This window comes from Seriola lalandi, unplaced genomic scaffold (assembly GCF_002814215.2).
Source record: "Seriola lalandi dorsalis isolate HSWRI2012SDOR001 ecotype SW California unplaced genomic scaffold, Sedor1 jcf7180002052129, whole genome shotgun sequence".
Classification (NCBI taxonomy): Eukaryota; Metazoa; Chordata; class Actinopteri; order Carangiformes; family Carangidae; genus Seriola; species Seriola lalandi.
The window spans coordinates 21,044-38,480 of NW_019522682.1; the positions used below are offsets into that span (position 1 = coordinate 21,044).

General features: G+C 41.2%; 1 protein-coding gene across 2 annotated transcripts in view; it reads right to left on the reverse strand.

Annotated features, from left to right (window-relative positions):
- Nucleotides 1-17,437, reverse strand: part of LOC111650124 (dihydropyrimidinase-related protein 2) — a 39,195-nt gene that overhangs the window by 16,167 nt on the left and 5,591 nt on the right. The window contains exons 3-5 of one of the 2 annotated variants that reach the window (XM_023399930.2): nucleotides 15,770-16,187; nucleotides 3,019-3,107; nucleotides 1,165-1,349 (exon numbers count right to left, since the gene is read on the reverse strand). In XM_023399930.2, the coding sequence (XP_023255698.1) occupies nucleotides 1,165-1,349; nucleotides 3,019-3,107; nucleotides 15,770-16,036 (541 nt within the window). In that variant the 5' untranslated portion in view covers nucleotides 16,037-16,187. Of the gene's footprint in view, nucleotides 1-1,164; nucleotides 1,350-3,018; nucleotides 3,108-13,044; nucleotides 13,315-15,769; nucleotides 16,188-17,437 lie in introns of those variants that run through there. The other variant, XM_023399932.2, reaches the window with a different exon arrangement.

Below are 17,437 nucleotides of genomic sequence, written 5' to 3' on the forward strand. Positions count from 1 at the left end.
CGCAACGTTTCTTCCAGACTGGTAAGTAAACACCTGTTAATATTAATGTTAGCTATGTAGCAACAACAAAACTTACAAATAGCTCCTTTAAGCAGAGGACCCAGTACATCCCTCAGTGCAGTCAGGAAACCATGTGTGTTCACATTACGACTGCAACTAACAATTACTTTCATTAAATTAAACTGTCAGCTGTACTTTTGAAAACAATTATCATTTAGTCTGTAAAATGACAGAGAATAGTTAAAATGTCTGTCATGGTTTCCCAGAGCTTTTATTGTGTAATTATCTATGGACTGAGCAATAATTTGTGTCATACTACATGTGGTCACAAGTGTCTCATCAGATGTATTTTATTAAGTCTGGACCACATGGAACATGGGCTTTAATCGTGATTTTTCATCTGTGGTTTGAAATCTGATTCAAACCACATTTCAAAATGTCCCTTTGTCACTTTCCATTTTCGGTGCAGTCACATCTGTCCGCTTGTGTTGTGCAATGCACTGACATTTCAGTCACCAGGCTGCCACACAGTAAGTCCCAGCTCCAGACCTGTCTGAGGCTGCAGCAGTCAGCGTTCAGCCTGTTTGCTCTAATGTGAGGGAGAGGAGGGTGTAGCTGCTGAGTCAGAGGGAGGGCTGGTGTGACACTTAGAGGGAAAAATGTTCATTGGGCTTTGTTATCTTTTCACATCAGAACTAATACACAAACAGTGACACCGATGTCAAAACATAAGATGAAACCAAACTGCAAAAAGCACAAAGGAAAAACAGGCTGAGATTTGTATTAAACAATATGCAAATGTAAATAGCACTACAAGAATGAAATACTTGAACAGCATCCATGCAGGGTTTGTAAAATAACAGAGACCAATCTGCAGTATCTGTGTGTCCAGAGGGAAAGTAATTCACTTCCTGGCTCAGTCTGAACAGCAGTAGTCAGCACCTCGTGGTTCTGAGTCCTCAGAGCAGATGGACGGTTTTATATTTTGGCTCAGTCATGAAGAGGCCTGGCACCCTTCCTGTTCTCATTAAGATATTTTCAATTAAAACCAATCAGTGACTGAAGGATCACTGTAGGGAAAGATGCTCTGCAGACACCAAACTCAGCTTTGAGTCTCTCACGGAAAGGACTCAGAAACGACAGTGGGAGCGGTCTGTGACTTACTGATCATGGTGGTGCCTCCAGCCAGCGCGGCCTTGGTCCCCTGGTAGAAGTCATCTGCAGCCGTCATACCTCGATCGGGCATCTGGAAGCGCGTGTGCACGTCGATGCCACCAGGCATCAACATGCGCCCGTGGGCATCGATGGTTTTTACCCCGCCGGGCACAATAAGGTTTTCCCCAATTTGCCTGAGAAAAAGAATTTAATGAATTATAAAAATGAATCAACTGATTATTGAATGTTTTTACAGTTTTTTATATTATCATATATTTATGTGGTCTCTTGAGAAGTTAAAATATTACTAGGAATATAGCATAGTATTTTATATTAATTTACCCCTAAAGAGAGGTCAGTGTTTTCTTTGGGTGTCCATCCAATTGGATTCAACCCTTTTTTTCTTTTATTAGAATGATCTTCCCAGGTTTAATTTACAATCAATGAAACAGATAAACAAAAAAATAACTAAGAAGAAACTCTAACAAAATTAATATACTGCAAGTTACACAAAATAAAACTTAAAATCTGATTTAAATAAAATTCAGATTACATGTAAATCTACTTTTATTAAAATTATATTTCATTTATTTAACAAATAACTATCATCCAGACATTACAAAACTATCGCAATAATGACAATAAAATAATAAAACAAAGTACGTTCATATACAAGTATACATAAGTATACTAGTATATAAATAGGCAGAAAAGGCTCTGCGTTTCATTTTGTATATCTTTGATTTCATACTAGGTTTCTGATAAAATGGTACAAATCATGGACAAAGTTAAAGATATAATAAATTGAATGTATCTGAAAAATGTTGCACATAATTGCACATTTTGTTTATATGCAGCCCTTGACAGTGTGAACAGATCAACGTTTTGACCCCGCTGTGTCTTCACAGCTCACCTCTCCAAAGACAGGCATATTGAGTTCATATGCTTAACACAGTGGAGCCATTTGACCTAAATGAAGGATAGAATTTGTCATATTTTCTTTAAGTGATGCAGTACGTTTTGTACTTTATTTCTGTAACTTTAAGATACGTCTGTGTTCATGTGTTTCTGTTGTGAGTATAGTGCATCGGTTGTGGCACTTGGACACTGACCATGGCAACTTCCAATCTTTGATCCATTGATCATTTGATCTATTATCCAACAGATTTGTAATCCTGTTCAACCGATTATCCAAAGACAATGTGCACCTATTCTAGGTTGACAATAAATGTGTTTGTTGCGTGTTTTTGTCCATTTTGACTCTGATGAAGACACAGTAGTGTAAAAATGTTGTTCTATTTGTCCTATTAAAGGCTGCAAATCAAGTGTGCTCCAGCCCCATTTTTTTCCCTTGGAAGTTTGCATGATTCAGATTTGCCCCTGATTCAGCTGCATACTGCTGAAAGATGCATGAAGAACCCCTTTCCCAAACAGAACCTCATCTTAACGCCTGTTTAGTAAGAAAATGTGTGTTAAAGAGCCCAGGAAATGCAAATGCAGACATTTACATTTCCATAACAACCGGGCAAACATATCCTGCTGAGGAAGACTGTGTGATATGATTAAAAGGACCAGAAGAGCTGCTAAATAGACGATGACGTGAGATTGTCCAGCTCCATATTTATTGGTCTTTACTTACAGAATGGAATAAATTTCTAATTTCAATTGACTGTGGGACTGCACTGGAGTCTGTTGGTACAGACTGATACATTGCTTATAGTTTGCATGTAGCATCAGTGTGGACAAACTATTGTATTAATTTTATTATCAAAACTGTTGTATTGCACTAAGAGAGACATAAATACTAATTGTAACTTTGTAAACTAATAAAAGGAGTTTTTTCTTCAGTTTTCAGTGACTCACTTGATGACTCCATCCTCCATATAAATGTCAGCACAGAAGGACTGGTCATCGTTCACGATCTTCGCTCCTTTGATCAGGAGACGGTCACTCTGCAAAACAATAAAGATGATTAGTCACTGGACCTTAAGCCGCATTTCAAGCATTAAATATTTCACCAGGAAAAGCTGTGGGAACCAGACACTGCAGATCTAAAGTCATACAGAGCGCTCTGGGATTTTATAGATGCCTATAAAAATACGCTTATGAGGGTGAGTATCTGATTTGGCTCGACTCGATGTGGGATTAAATGCATTTGATAAAAGACATTTTGGGAAATGCCACATAAAGCAATGGATTGGCACTTCCAACAAAATATAAATACTCAGAACCTGTCCAGTTTACACAGCAGTCTCTGTCTGGCCTTTTTAGGATGCAGTCTGATAAGGAACTCGTGGCTGTGCAACATCTTTCAACTGATATTGGCTTTCTTCTTCTGCACACACACACGCACACACACACACAGCTACCCATAAACAAACTGCACACACAGTCAAAACACAGTCTCAATACTCAGTAATCTAATACATGGACAGAGGGGGAAAACGGGTGATGACACAGAGAGCAAAGAGCTGTGATATTTGGATCAGTACCAAGTTTATGTGTGGATGTTTTAACAATGGCTATGGAATTTGAGAAAGAGAAGGATTAACCAAGATGCAGTGAGAGAGAGTGGAGGAGAGGAGAGGAGAGGGGAGGAGTCAAATGAGAAGGAAGAAAAAAGATACAACAGAAACACAGGGGTTGATCTGAAGAGGAGTCTGGAATGAATAAGTGCTGAGAGTGTGTAATCACACACACTCCCATACAACCATGGTATGGCCACAGTGTCCGATTCACCATGCAATCCCCCGCTGGCCTTCTTAAAAAAAATCATCTCACATTTTTAAATTCATTGAACATGCGCCAGAGTTTTGAGCCTCAGTTGATTTTTTTTAAGAGAAGCAAAAAATTGAGCTTCTTTAATTCAAAGGAAAAGTCTGACCTCATCTCAGCGTCTCTCCTTCATTTTTCAGTGCATTCATATATTTTGTTGCCTGGTTAATGTCACTGTGACAAACAGTGTGTATACATGTACACATGTATACATTTTTACATGAAGAAAAATGTCACTAATAAAACATTTTTGCTATATTGACTTGACTGTTTCTTTTATGGCACTTACTAGTTCATGTCTTTATGAAGTTTAAAGCACTGACCTTATGAAATACTGATTATATTTTTACTCAGCTTTTTTCATGTATTCTGGGCAACTCCATAAAGACGGATTGACTGTTCTAGATATTTTTCCCACACTGTGTTTTTTGACGTGTACTTCATGGTTAACTTTTAAACTTTTTGTATTTTTATACTTTGGGAAGCAGCTGCTTTGAGTTTTTTGTAAAGGACGTGACAAAAATTCTTTTAATTTAATTTAATTTAATCTTTTATTCATGTTACAAAAATCCTCTGTCGGTTGATGGGAATGTTAAAACAAATGTTACGTTTTGAGAAAATGGTCTCCAAAGTGTTTTGTGGTTAGCAGCTGTAGCAGTTCAGTGGTGCATTTCTTCAGTAGGTATTAAAATGTAAATAACCGTGATCTGTAACAAAATTAGGCGGGGAATTCAGTGGTACAACAATGAAGACAGCAGTCCGCCTCCAGACACACCCCTCTGTCCTCTTCAAGTGTGTGAGCTGTTTTAGTAACAAACATAAGAGGGAACCAATCAGAGCGCAGACTGTGTAATCAATCATCGATGCCTGCTGCTGCTGTGCCACTTGTCTGTGTGCGAGGCAAAGGGGTGAGGGGGGGGGGGGGGGTTACCACCTCCACAGCCTCCCTCACTGAGCCCCTCAACCCCTGTCCCTCCCTTTGAGTCACCCCAGCAGCTTGGGCCCTCTGTCCAAAAAGGGAGTGGCAGCTCTGGTCACAAGGACTCCAGCATCCCCGGCTAACAAAGGCTGCTCTGTCTGAGCCGCTGCCGCTAGCTGCTGCCTGGCAGATCTGGCCCTGAGCACAACTGCTGCTCCGCGAAGGCTCCCAGTCAGAGCCCCGCCCTGCGTCCGAACCAGCACATGTACAACTCTGCGTTGCAGGGCTCTGTGAAACTTTACTTGATTTTTTTTTCTTTAGTTTTCAAGACTCCTGTTTCAATAATCAGGTGCTGACGTACAATAAAATAAATTCTTATTAGTTCAAAACCAGGATCAGGTGGAATTTGTTTTTCAGTACATGAAGAAAACTCGTATGCTACATGGCACATTTTTTTCAGCCCTTGTCTTATATCATTGTAAACTGAACTTGGACAATTTTTTCACTTAATCTTTGTAATCTTAAGAGTACTCCACTGACTGAGCATTACAATGTCAGACTCATAATGGATGCCTTGTCAAAATCTGGTGCCTACATTACCCACAATTCAACTCGACCACAGTCAGAGATTCGGCTGTGTTATACTAGTAGCGGCTAACGGGGCTGGGAGCCTCAAACAGAGCCTCAGTACAGAGGTCTTATCTGTAACTCCACTCCCCCAGATTATTTACATTTTCAAACTTGTAGTCTTCAGACCCAACTGACAGTGACTCAAGTGACATCTCTTGAGTCAGTTTATTAGACTCTGAGGCTACAAAAGGATTTAAGCAACTTTTTTACATATGAACTAGTACTCCCCAAGACCTGTAACAAAGACTTCCCTCTTGATCCTTTTCAAGGAAATGGAGGAATCATATTCTGAAGCCGCGAACTACGTGGAGATAAATACAGAGGATGTATAAAAATATTCTAGATATATTTCACCAGTCTGTGCCTTAAATTTTGCCAGCGGTTGTGTTAAGTTACACTTAAATCTTATCTTATCTTATCTTATCTTACTGCAGCTGTAGAGTAAGAAGACAAGCACATACAGTATGTATCTCATAAAGCCTAATTCTCCTTGCTTTTGGAGAGAACCCTGTCTTTAACTTCTGATGTATGCATGCTGTAGACAGTCTTACAGCAGACACACACTTAAGGACTTCAGCTAACTGCAGGCGGTCTGGAAAATGCTTTGCAGTTGTCATCTGAAAGGTGTGGCGATGCTCTGACAGCACTGATGGAACTAATGCAAATAGATCATGTGGTAATCTTCGATCTATGCAGAGCAGACTGCGCTGGTGGAGCGACTGGCCATGCTCCAGCCCACAGCTGGCCCGCTTTCATCCCAACAACTGCTTTGAAATATTGCCGTTACATCATGTGCCTCATCATGACTGTCATTATCACATTACGTACTGAAGTTCGCCAACAGACTACGGTTATCGACGCTCCGATTTTCACACAGACTCAAAGTTGCACGAGCCAAGACTGGGAGGCAAAATTATCTTTTCAAAAACGATTACTCATTTTCTGAAGCGGGGCTGTTTTTTTTTTTTGAGAGAGGGGGGAGGGGGGGGGTGCTCAGTGAGGGAGGCAGATCATTTTGGAAAAAATCGTCTTTGTCTTAGAAGGTTCAGTCTTTTAGTTTCAGCTGCAGAACACTTGAAAGAAACTGGGAAATTAGCGGAACAATTACTTGCCTTGAATCCAGACGTATATACAGTATAATGATCTAATTGTTTTGGAGCTCACAGGGGTTGGAGAGTGTGTGTGATTTTACTGGATCATTGCCAAACATGACAGTGACCTTTTCATCATGGGAACCTCTTACAGCCTCACAAACAGGATGTGGACAAAGCTCAATGGGCTCACTGTTGCTATAGAGCTGTGTTTTCATTCCAGACTACAAAACGTAACCGCACTAATGTACATGCCATGGCAGCACAGTGCAGTGTGGTGAGCATTAAGTAAGAAGCCACTGTTTTCCAAAAAAATCTGCATAATGGATCCCTCACTGATTATTTTGTCGAAAGAAATCACTTTCTTTTAGCCTCAATCTCAACCGCATTCATCTGTGTTTTGTCAAAGAAAACATCCTGTTTTTTCTAAAAACTGGGGGGGAAGGCTAACTTGGGCTTTGTGAGGGGGTGCCTGCACGACTTCAAGGAAAAACATGGAGTAAAAATAAAGCTGGATGAATCCATTTCATGTGGGCACAAAAAAAAACAAAAAACAAGTGTGTTCCAATGCTAGCAAGGTTAGCAAGCTAACGACTTAACCTACATTATGACAATGATATTTTAATGAAATAGCGTTCGATTTAGTTTGATATGTTGCTAATGTCATGAGTAGTAAGAGTAGAAGAACCACTGCTCTAATCCTTAAAGCTGACTTAACATGTTTGGTTTGGCCACTAGGGGGCAGCGCAATAAGCTGTACACACAACATTGTCATTATATCCTCTTTTAAAAATTCATACAGTTAAGGTGGTAGCAAGCAGTTGCCAATTTACACATCCAGCAGACACAGAGCAACCAACATCCACTCTCCCTTTAGCTCCGTTTTTGTCGTCCTGTCGTAAATATCAGGCTCTTTAGTTAACTGCCTAGTTAACTTTCTGTTGTTTGGTGCTGCAGGTCACCTGAACCTGAACACCTGCTTGATGCAGCTGGAAAAAATCATTGATGAGAGCAGTGAGAGTGAACCAACACAAGTTGTGGGCTGTAAAACCTAAACAAAATGAGTCAAAACAACCAGCTCAAAAACCCTAAAATGCTACATAGAGCTAAGGATAAGTGCAAATGATCAGATGCCAATGCTCTGTGGGTTCATCATTACAAGCGACTCCCTTCACATAATACATAATCATCTGACCCATTGTTAGAACAAAGATATTGATTATAGCAGCTTTAAACAAACACCCTTTTAGCATTAGTGCTAATGCTGAAAGCTGCTAAGCATGAAAGAAACAGACTAGTGGTAATGGAGTTTGGGAATAATGATTATTCCTCTATCACTGCCAGTCAGATCAATCTGTTGTATCATATGACTGCTGCAAGCTATCATTATTAAAAACATGTGTAAACAAAGCCACAGCACCACAGGTGAAAACTGAAACACTCCACAGAGGAAAAGAGACGCCTGGTAATTGGGAAGACAGAGTTTTGTGAAATCTGAACAAAATCAGCTCGGACGCTATGAAAACGTCTGCCAGTGTTAGACGTAACCCAGCAACGTGGTGTGTTGTTGTCCAAATGGAAAATATCCTGGGAACATTTGTGAAGTCAGGTGGAGGATGCTGCCAGGTCAGACAGTCAGCACTATGATTTATGTGGGTCCTGTTTTATTGAAAAACCAGCCTGCTACCAAAATCATCTCCATATACTGTATGTTGAGACAACTGCTGTAAAAACACATGTTCGGTTTTTTGTTCTGTTTTTTATAAACAGCACACTTGCACTTTCAGAAGAGGAATCAAACAGATTCCCAAAGGGCAAATATCTAACTTAAGACCCTGGTTACAAAAATACATCACAAACTGGATACAAACTATATGTCAACAGTGATTTTGTCTGTTTATAAAACAGATTCAGAGCTTTGGATCAATATTACGTTCTTATATTGGTCCACATTCAAATTCATTCTCTCTTTTATTCTGAAGAATTCACCTAAGATTCCACTTTGAGTACTTAATCAACTTGACTATGAAATGTCCAGCTAAATTCTCTCTTTAACAATGAAAGATTTACCTCATAGTCTGTCTTTGACTGAGATAATCATTTAGACTGATGTTTTCACCTGCATTTTCCCTTTATCTCTGACAATTCTGTTTTAAAATGAAAAGGCCCTAAGATGATCTTTTCTGACAACTAAATCTCCCTTAAGTCCTCTGTCTTTGTGTGAATTGGGCTTGTGAAAGGTTGATAAAAATTCCCTTAAACTCTCTCTTAAAGACTAACGCCCCTTAAATTCTGTCTCTGACTTTGAAAATTCCCTTAAGTACTTTATTTGACTATTTTAACTGAAATGATGTGTTTGATGGTGAAAAATTCCCTTAAATTCAAGGGGAAAAAAGATCCATTAAAATCTTTCTTTGACTATGAAACTATGACTATGAAAATCCCTTAAATTTTCCCTGTAACTTTTGAATATTGATTTAAATTGTGTGTGTCAATCCACCCACTGACCTATCGCTGCAGTCTGTCGAGGACATGGTGCAGCTGGAGGCACCACGATCCTGTTACTGACTTTTACTCAACAGTGTTCTCCTTTGTTCAGGTGCTGATTCATGAAAAAAGTTCACTCTCTGCACTAACACAGACAAACACACACACGCTGCATATTTCCTCTGACTTCTGGCTTTATGAATGGGGGAATTCGGGACGATACTGAGCGTGAACAAGGCTGAGCCGGTGGGTGGGTGATTTGGACACCAGCGCGCTGTGTGTGATGTGTGAACAGACAGCGCCCCGGGCTGCTGTGTACAATGAGATAACAGCATGATCAGGCTGACGCGACCTTAGCAGCAACTACACACACACTGAGCTGCCACCGGGGACAACTACTGTACTACAGGTATACTAACAGACTGCCTAATGATCTCTCATCCTCTGAGGATTGTAGTGACAGAGACTTTAATCCAGGACAGTCTTATTATAGCCTCAGTCTATTTTTACCTTCCTTTAACTTTGTACGTTGGGCCTCGATTTTACTAAAACATCAACTTTGTTCATGTTGCTGCAAAGCGAAGTGAAGACAAACTGCTCTTGTTGCCAGGAGAAAAAAATAACTTGACTCACTGATTGGCTCATGGAGAGAGACTTTTTTGATAATCCATTAATCATTTAAATCATTTATCAAGCAAAATTTGCTGTATTCTCTGGTTGCTTCTTCTCAAATGTGAGGATTAGCCGTCTTTTCTGTTTTACATCATACTGCAGTTAATTTCTTAATAAAATTCATTAAATCATTTAAAATGTCAAAAATATTACTGAAAAGTCCCCATCACATGTTTCCAGAGTCCAACGTGATGTCTTCAAATTGCTTTTTGTCACCAACCATCAGTCCAAGAAACAAAGATATTCAATTTAAGATGATAGAAAATGAGTAAAAACTGCAAATGTGCGCATCTTAAAAACTACAACCAGAGAATGTTTGGCTTTTTTGTGGCTTAAATGACTAATCAATGATCAAACTTGTCGATCAACTAAAGGATTATTTGAGTAACTGTTCCAGCACTAAAACTGTAAACTGTATATTTTTGGGTTTTGGACTGTTTGAAGACGGTGGCTCTGTGAGACTGAGATGTAGCAATCATTAGCTGCAGACCTACTTGCTCACTTGTTTAAACTCTGCTCTGGTTTAGCTGCATGAATCAGAGTCACAGAGAGGCTCCGATCCCAGGTGGTGAACTTGTGGAGGTTCATTCATATTTGATGAGAGCTGCCTTAAGTACGTCCCTGCCTGTGCAGCTGACCCGACTCCATCTGGCCGAGACAGACCAGTCGGCCCTAATGTTGTGTGGACGTCACGGTCCACCCTTGAAAAATGGGGAAAAAGTAGAATGGATTAATTCTGTGTTATATTCAATTCAACATTCAAAACTCATAATTTGATTGGTCCATATGAACAGGCAGGGATCACACAGGGTTTCTTTGTCGGTGATGCAGCATATCCTGTTTAATTTTGATTCAATTTAACCTCATTCATTTCCTCTCTGGCTTCTGTTTGGTTTAACAAACACATCCACTCCTGGCAACTACTCTTGCTCTGTGAGGCACCACAGTAGGTTTGTTACCTGAAGCTCGCAGGGTCAAAACCCAGGACCCAGGCCGGACAAATGAGATCCATGAAGTGACTATAAGACACTCTCCTGTTCAGCAGCCACAGTCTCATGCAGCACATTTATCACGCTCCTCCCTGATATGATTGTGTACCGGTGCATGACTGAGACACTGTGTGAACAGAGCATGTAGATCCTAAATTCTTCAGAAAAAAAATAAATCAGTTTCAGAAAGAAGTCAATTGTCTGACCTGCTTTTTCTTCCCTGCTCTGTTCAGGAATAGGCAGTCTATCCATTTAGGTCTGACTTAATCGCTGTTGGGACTACAATTCCAACTAATCCTCTGATCTCTCCTCTGACTGGGTGCTGCATCGCGAGCGCTCTCAAGAGAGAGAGAAAGAGTTCAGAGGACAATGATTCACCTGAGAGGTCACACAGATCAACACAGTCTGGAACATGTTTCGAATTATTATCGTGACATCATAACATCCTTTATCTTTATAGACAAAAGTTTCAGACTGATTCTTTTATATTAAAACATTAGTTTAACAGTATTTTTTTCCCATATTGAGATAAATCAGTTTGTGTTTCAACATCTTATTCTCCTAACAGTATGCATAACAGGGTTCCAACTAATGACTATTTTCATTATTGATTCATCGGCTGATTATTTTCTGCTGAATTGATTAGTTGTTTAGTTCCCAAGGTAACAGCCGCTAATGAAGCAAATCTTCACATTTGAGAAGCTGCAGCTGGAATGTTTGGAATTTTTGCTTCACCAAGCTTCTTAGCTCTACCACTTATCAAAATTACTGTCAATTGATTTTCTATCAATCCACTAATCAATCAATCAACCTTTTAATCCTTTCAGCACTAATGCCCAGTAAAGATGTCTGTCCTGTCTGATCTGGGGTAAGTTGTTGGTCACGTCAGTTATGGTTGCCTCTGACCACACTGTCTACATGATGTCCACAAGGTGCCGGATGGATGGAGGTTCAGGCCTCCTCTAACAGAGTCTGAATAAGAATGAATGGATTTAAAGATGATGGCTCCTCATCCTACTCACCAGCCAACTCCACCCACATCATGCCACTCTCCTGATAGCTTCTTTGTCATGACCTCATCAAATGTTTTTCAGAAGTAATTTAAACTGTGGTGACTCAAATGTAACCATCAGCCACTTCACACAGGAAGCTCTCGCTCAAGAGCCACCTGACCCCTTGGGCCCCCGAGCCTGCTCCCACTAGACCCCTTATAAGGTAAGTACAAGCCAATGATTAATTGAGTAATGCATCTTTTTCATCTGCAGTAAAGCATTTACTAATATCAGACTGAAAGCCTGAAAGAAAAGAAAAATTAAGCATGCAACACACATTAGAGATCTGCTGAAAAGAAGCACTCAGCTCCATCCATGTGTGTGTCTGCGTGTTCAGAGCCATTCTGGACATTTTAACCCAATTATTTCACTTTACCGGCAAGACAGTGACCTCCTTCCTGATCAGCTCTGCCTATATGCATCATCCCTTCATTACACAGCTGAGAGAGAAACATGGAAGGAAATGGGACCCACTGTCCCCTCCCTTCCCCTGGCTCCCCTCCCTTCCCCTCCCTATTCTCTACTTTCCATTGAACCACCTCCACCATCCCTGCAGCTCCGCTATGAATCCAGGGAAACAATCTGCCCCACAGTGACACAGTTAAAAGTGTCCTTAAATGTTTCAGCACCTCTAAAAATAAAACTGAAAAAATCGAAGGCTGTTTTTTTTTCCAAAGTAAAAGGAGAGCTTGGGGGAAAAAAAAAATCCAGCCGGGTACTGAGTGTTACAGCGGATGCAGGGAGGCATTTGCCCCACCAGTTGGTGTGCATTGATACCCGGCCACCAGACACACCGCCTAACAAAGACCACCGGCGTGAAATCTCAACTGTCATGCATGCCATGGACAAAGGAAGGGAGGACTGAGTGTGGATCTGCAGCACAGATAAATATTTAAAGCTGGAGTGAGAGCTCGGTTCATTTGGAAATGAGCACTTGTCGCAAAGATGCTGCAAAAAGCACATTTTTTCAGCCTCACCACACTATCGGTGGGGGCGGGGGGCTCAGTGATTTATCGATCCTAACGTGCATTCACTCTCAGTGAATCGGATATCACAAAAATAACCGTATATGCATCTGCAAAATGCATTTAAGAAAGCGACTCGCGCGGTCGTATCCTCCAGCTCAGATCTGTCGAAGGAGCGCAGCGGCGCAGGGACCATGCCGCCCCGGTGACATCCTGCACCCACACCCGCAGGCCCACACGACCCGACGCCGGAGCCCAGACTGGATTCCCTCTCAGCTACTTCAACTATTAAAACACCCCGGCACTCACTGTGATGCGGGGGATGTTCTTCTTGCCCTGGTAGCCAGACATCTTTCACCGGTGGTTCGTCTTGCGCCGCGCCGTGGACCGCTATCAATGCAACGGGGGGATGTGCGGGATTACTTGCTGGTTGAAACGAGGATGATGATGATGATGATGACGAAGAAGAAGCAGCTGATCCTTGGGGAGGCCACAAATGTAAAGAATCAAACTATCTCTCAACTCCGGATCGCGTCCTGGCAGCCTCCCGGTCTCCGCCGATGCACCAAACCTTTCCTTCCCAGACGGAGTCAGACAAGAGGGGAGGGAGGGACCACTCGTGAGCCTCTTCCCCATAAAAGAACCCCACGGAGCATGCGCAGAGCCTCGCCCTGCTCCCATTGACAGGAGAGAGCCACTAATGCCATCAATTGCTCTCTTTGGATTAGTGAAGGCAGAGTGCACCGGCTGAACAAATGAAGAAACACCCAGCAGCCATCTTAACTCCACTCACTTTATCTGCTGTCTCTAAAAGAATCGGGAATTTTTACCAGAGCAAGGCAAAGCTCAGCCAGTGCACGGACTGAGATCATTCCACCTGTGTCCAGCTCTAATAAACTTCTTTCAGCCATTTTGCCTGAACCACTCCTGATACTGGTGATTTAAAGTGGCCCAAGGTAGAAATATGACTAGAAAACAATGAGGGACACCTGTTTAGATCAGATTTTTCTTTCTCATTGTTTGGAGAAAAATCTCATTCAATAAATATGAAAAAAAAAAATGATGCAAACTGTTTTCCTTATTCTGCAAAGGGCAGATATAAACTCACAAGAGATAGAGTTAACTTCAGGGTGAATGCAATTAAATATCCTAATGTTTGATGAACTTCATTTTTGCACCAATAGCAGATTATGTACAACTGCGATGTGTTTGTTTTCATTTAAAGCGAGACTATGTACTTTTGCTTATTTTTTTTATTGCACTTGTGTAATAAAAAAGCATTGACATGTTTATCTGTGACATGCTAAATCATAATGCAACAGTAGCACAGGTACAGAAGAGTCATCACACTAGCAAACTGACTCACTAATCTCAGCTACAGAGCCAGAGAAAGTTTGCTAATCTCAGCTATAACATCCAGACTTGTTTACTTGGTCATACCAGACCAGGTAAGGCTGTAACTGCAAAACACTTGGGTGTATTGGCTTGAGAGAGGGTGCATTTAATGTCATATGTATTACATTTTTCTTTTGTTGTTTCTTCTTTTAAAATACTGGAGTTTTTTTATTTTTAGAAAATATATAATCTGACTTTAAGGGATTGTTATTGTAGTGTAAAAATACTCTCATATGAGTAAAAGCCATGCATTGAATATTCTAGTACAATATCATTAGCATCAAAATATATACTTAAAGTACAACAAGTGAAAGAACTCATTATGCATTAGTCATTATGCATATGAATCATTTCAGATTAATGTAATTTAGATTATTGTAATTTAATTACTAATTCGTAGTAAAGGCGTGGCTCTTATCGTAACCTTTAATTAAACATCATAACTTATTGTTGGCTGTATTTTGTATTATTAATGTCTCTTGATTGTAGTGGAATAGAAGTATAAAGGAGCAGAAAATTGAAGTACTCTAACAAATTACAAATACCCGAAGGTTGTCCTTAAGTACTTGAGTAAATGTACTTAGTTACTTTCCACCACTGCAGTCTGCTGACGACACATTTTCTTTATGATGTCAGGTAGCACTTAAACATTCCATCATTTAATTGTGTCTGTTTTATTATAGCTATATAAGAACAAATCAGCTGATTCCATGTGTATATTCTTGTGTCAGAGAGGAAGAGAGTGGACTGCTATTCATGTAAGGCTTGAATAGACATAAGAGGTAAGAGAGTAAGGAGTGGATTGTGTAGCTAATGCTTCCAATCAATATGTAACATGATACCAGGGCTCAACACCACTACCCAAAGCTTTTAACAGCATCCTGGCTGCTTAAATATTAAGTAAAGGAAGCACTGGTGCCACGGTTTACTAGCCAACTGCAGAATCTGGACAATATCTTGCACCAGCAGGGAAAAAGTTGGAATATTTTCCTGCAAGTCATGCAAGTCAGAGCTGCCATCTCATGTCCATCAGCTCCACACCCTCACTTCTGAGCATAAATGCACGAGCGCGATGATGCTGCACCCATGCATTACATCATATAAGCATCCAACCTTGTGTGTTCACATGTGTGTGTCTCATTTCTGACCATTCCTGGGTGGATGACACATTCGCCTTATTGCAGATTTCTCTCATCCAGACCTGTTAAAGCTGAGTCGGCAGGTGTTTACTGTTTTCGCTCAAGGACACCTCAGCAATTCATGGACACACATGCAGCACATAGACAGCTGTAGGTACTGTGCAGCATAAGGAGGAAAAAATCAAACACCATAAGGCCTAGGTAACTAACAGGAGCCACTCCCTCTGGCAGCTCTGCATGGTGGGCCCTCCATCGACTCTTTTACATCACAGTGCTTTCTGGGAAATGTAGTCAGGGCAAGTTGTCTGGTATACACGGGCTGTAAGCTTAAACAAACTCAAATTGAGTGGCGCAGGTTTGTGCAAAGATCTGAACGTTTGATGACAGAAATCAGAGATGGAGAGAAAGGCAGACAGAGAGAAAGACAAAAAGAGACAGACTGAAAAAGAGGGGTATAGATACATACGCAGCACCCATGCATACAAATACAAGAAAATTACCCATTTTTCATCCAGATTCTGTAGAGCTTCTTTCCCCGTGCTCTCCCTTATCTCCACCTTCCTCGGCTGGGAGATGTCGGTCTGCCGGTCAATGACTCGCTTGTCGCTCTTACCCCTGCACGCCGAGAGTGCATCAAAGTCCAGCGTCTTGCTGTCCGAGGAGCCTTCCACCGGGCAGAACATGCCACAGAATTTCTGCCTCGGCCTGGCGGGGCTGTCAGAGCCCATGCTCTTGAAGAAGGCTGGCACATCCCCGGTGGTCGACATGCCTATCGCAGGCGGGGGAGCTGTGAGGTTTCTCGGGGTGTAGCTGCACAGATGCTCAGAGTCTCAGCTCCTTGTGTGTTTTTTTTCTCTTCAGCTCCGCACGCCTGGACAGCCACCGCCTTTTGCCGGTTTCCAAGCGCAGGTGGTCGCACTGTGACAAAAGCGCAAACAAATCTGTAAGGCTAATGCTGCATGAAAACACTCCCACTGTAGAGAGAGAGAATGCACTATCAATCTGCGTGATGTTGTCTGATATCAGGTCCACGATATCAGAGAATCCTCTTCTGTGTCCCTGCTCTATGATCAGCAAACAGTTTTGAATTGCTTACTCATGAGTCTAAATTAGCTTCTAGCCTACAGCCAATATCCTTGTGCCAGATATAAGTCAGCATATGAGGCAGAGACCTACAGCCTGGCTTTGTCAAAATAAAGATCCAATGGGCTATGGGAGGAGGATGTTTCCCGATGAGGGATTACCTGTAGCCTGTGTGAACCCGTTCAGAGACTGGCGGTGCCAGGAGCGCATCAGATCTGACTGTCCGGAAATGATCGGTCCTTTCTTGTTCAAAGTAAAGACTTGTTCTCTAGAGCTCTAATGCATCAGGGTCCAGTGACCCGCCTGCCAGTGAGTTCCAAAGCTGTGTAATCTAATAACTCAAACACGCCGTGTCTGTAGCCCGTGTGTCTCTGCAGGGCGTTTCTGGCAGAAGTTTGGGGTCAAGAGGCGATCAGCACCATGGAGAGTTCCCCAAAGTCACACCCAGTCCAACAATGAAGGGCGCTGTCCCTTCAGCACCACACCCTGTGTTCCCACACTCACATACTGTACATACTCATGTTTTATACTTAGTTTAGTTTGAGTTCCTCAGAGTACCAGCTGCATGGATTAATAACAGCCTATCACAAATATCTACAGGAGGTGACTCACTAAGTTTAGTGAGTAACATGGTAACAACATTGGTTTCTGTTCTCATTGAAGATTTAATAGTGACTTTTATCATTTATTTATGTATTTATTATATTAGTTTATTTCCACCCCTTTTTAATAAGCCAACATTCCTGCAGTTGCAAAATTTAGTAAGCCCCTGAAAGTTTGGCTTCAAAACATATTATTACTCAATAATATTACATATTCATGTCTAAATAAGAAACAATCAAAGTTTTAAAAAATATATGTTTTGTTATTTCTAGAGTTAAACATAGGAAAACACAGCTAATCCTGATCAGGAATGTGTGGGTGTGGTTTGATCAGGTGTGACTGTGACTGTATGACATCACGTTTTTCCAACAGAGCCCCGCCCACTTCAAACCAGCAATAAGAGCACAGAAAAAAAGAAATGTATTGAAAAGAAATATCTCCATATCCAAATAAACAAAACTGTTCTAACTTTGGCATAATGT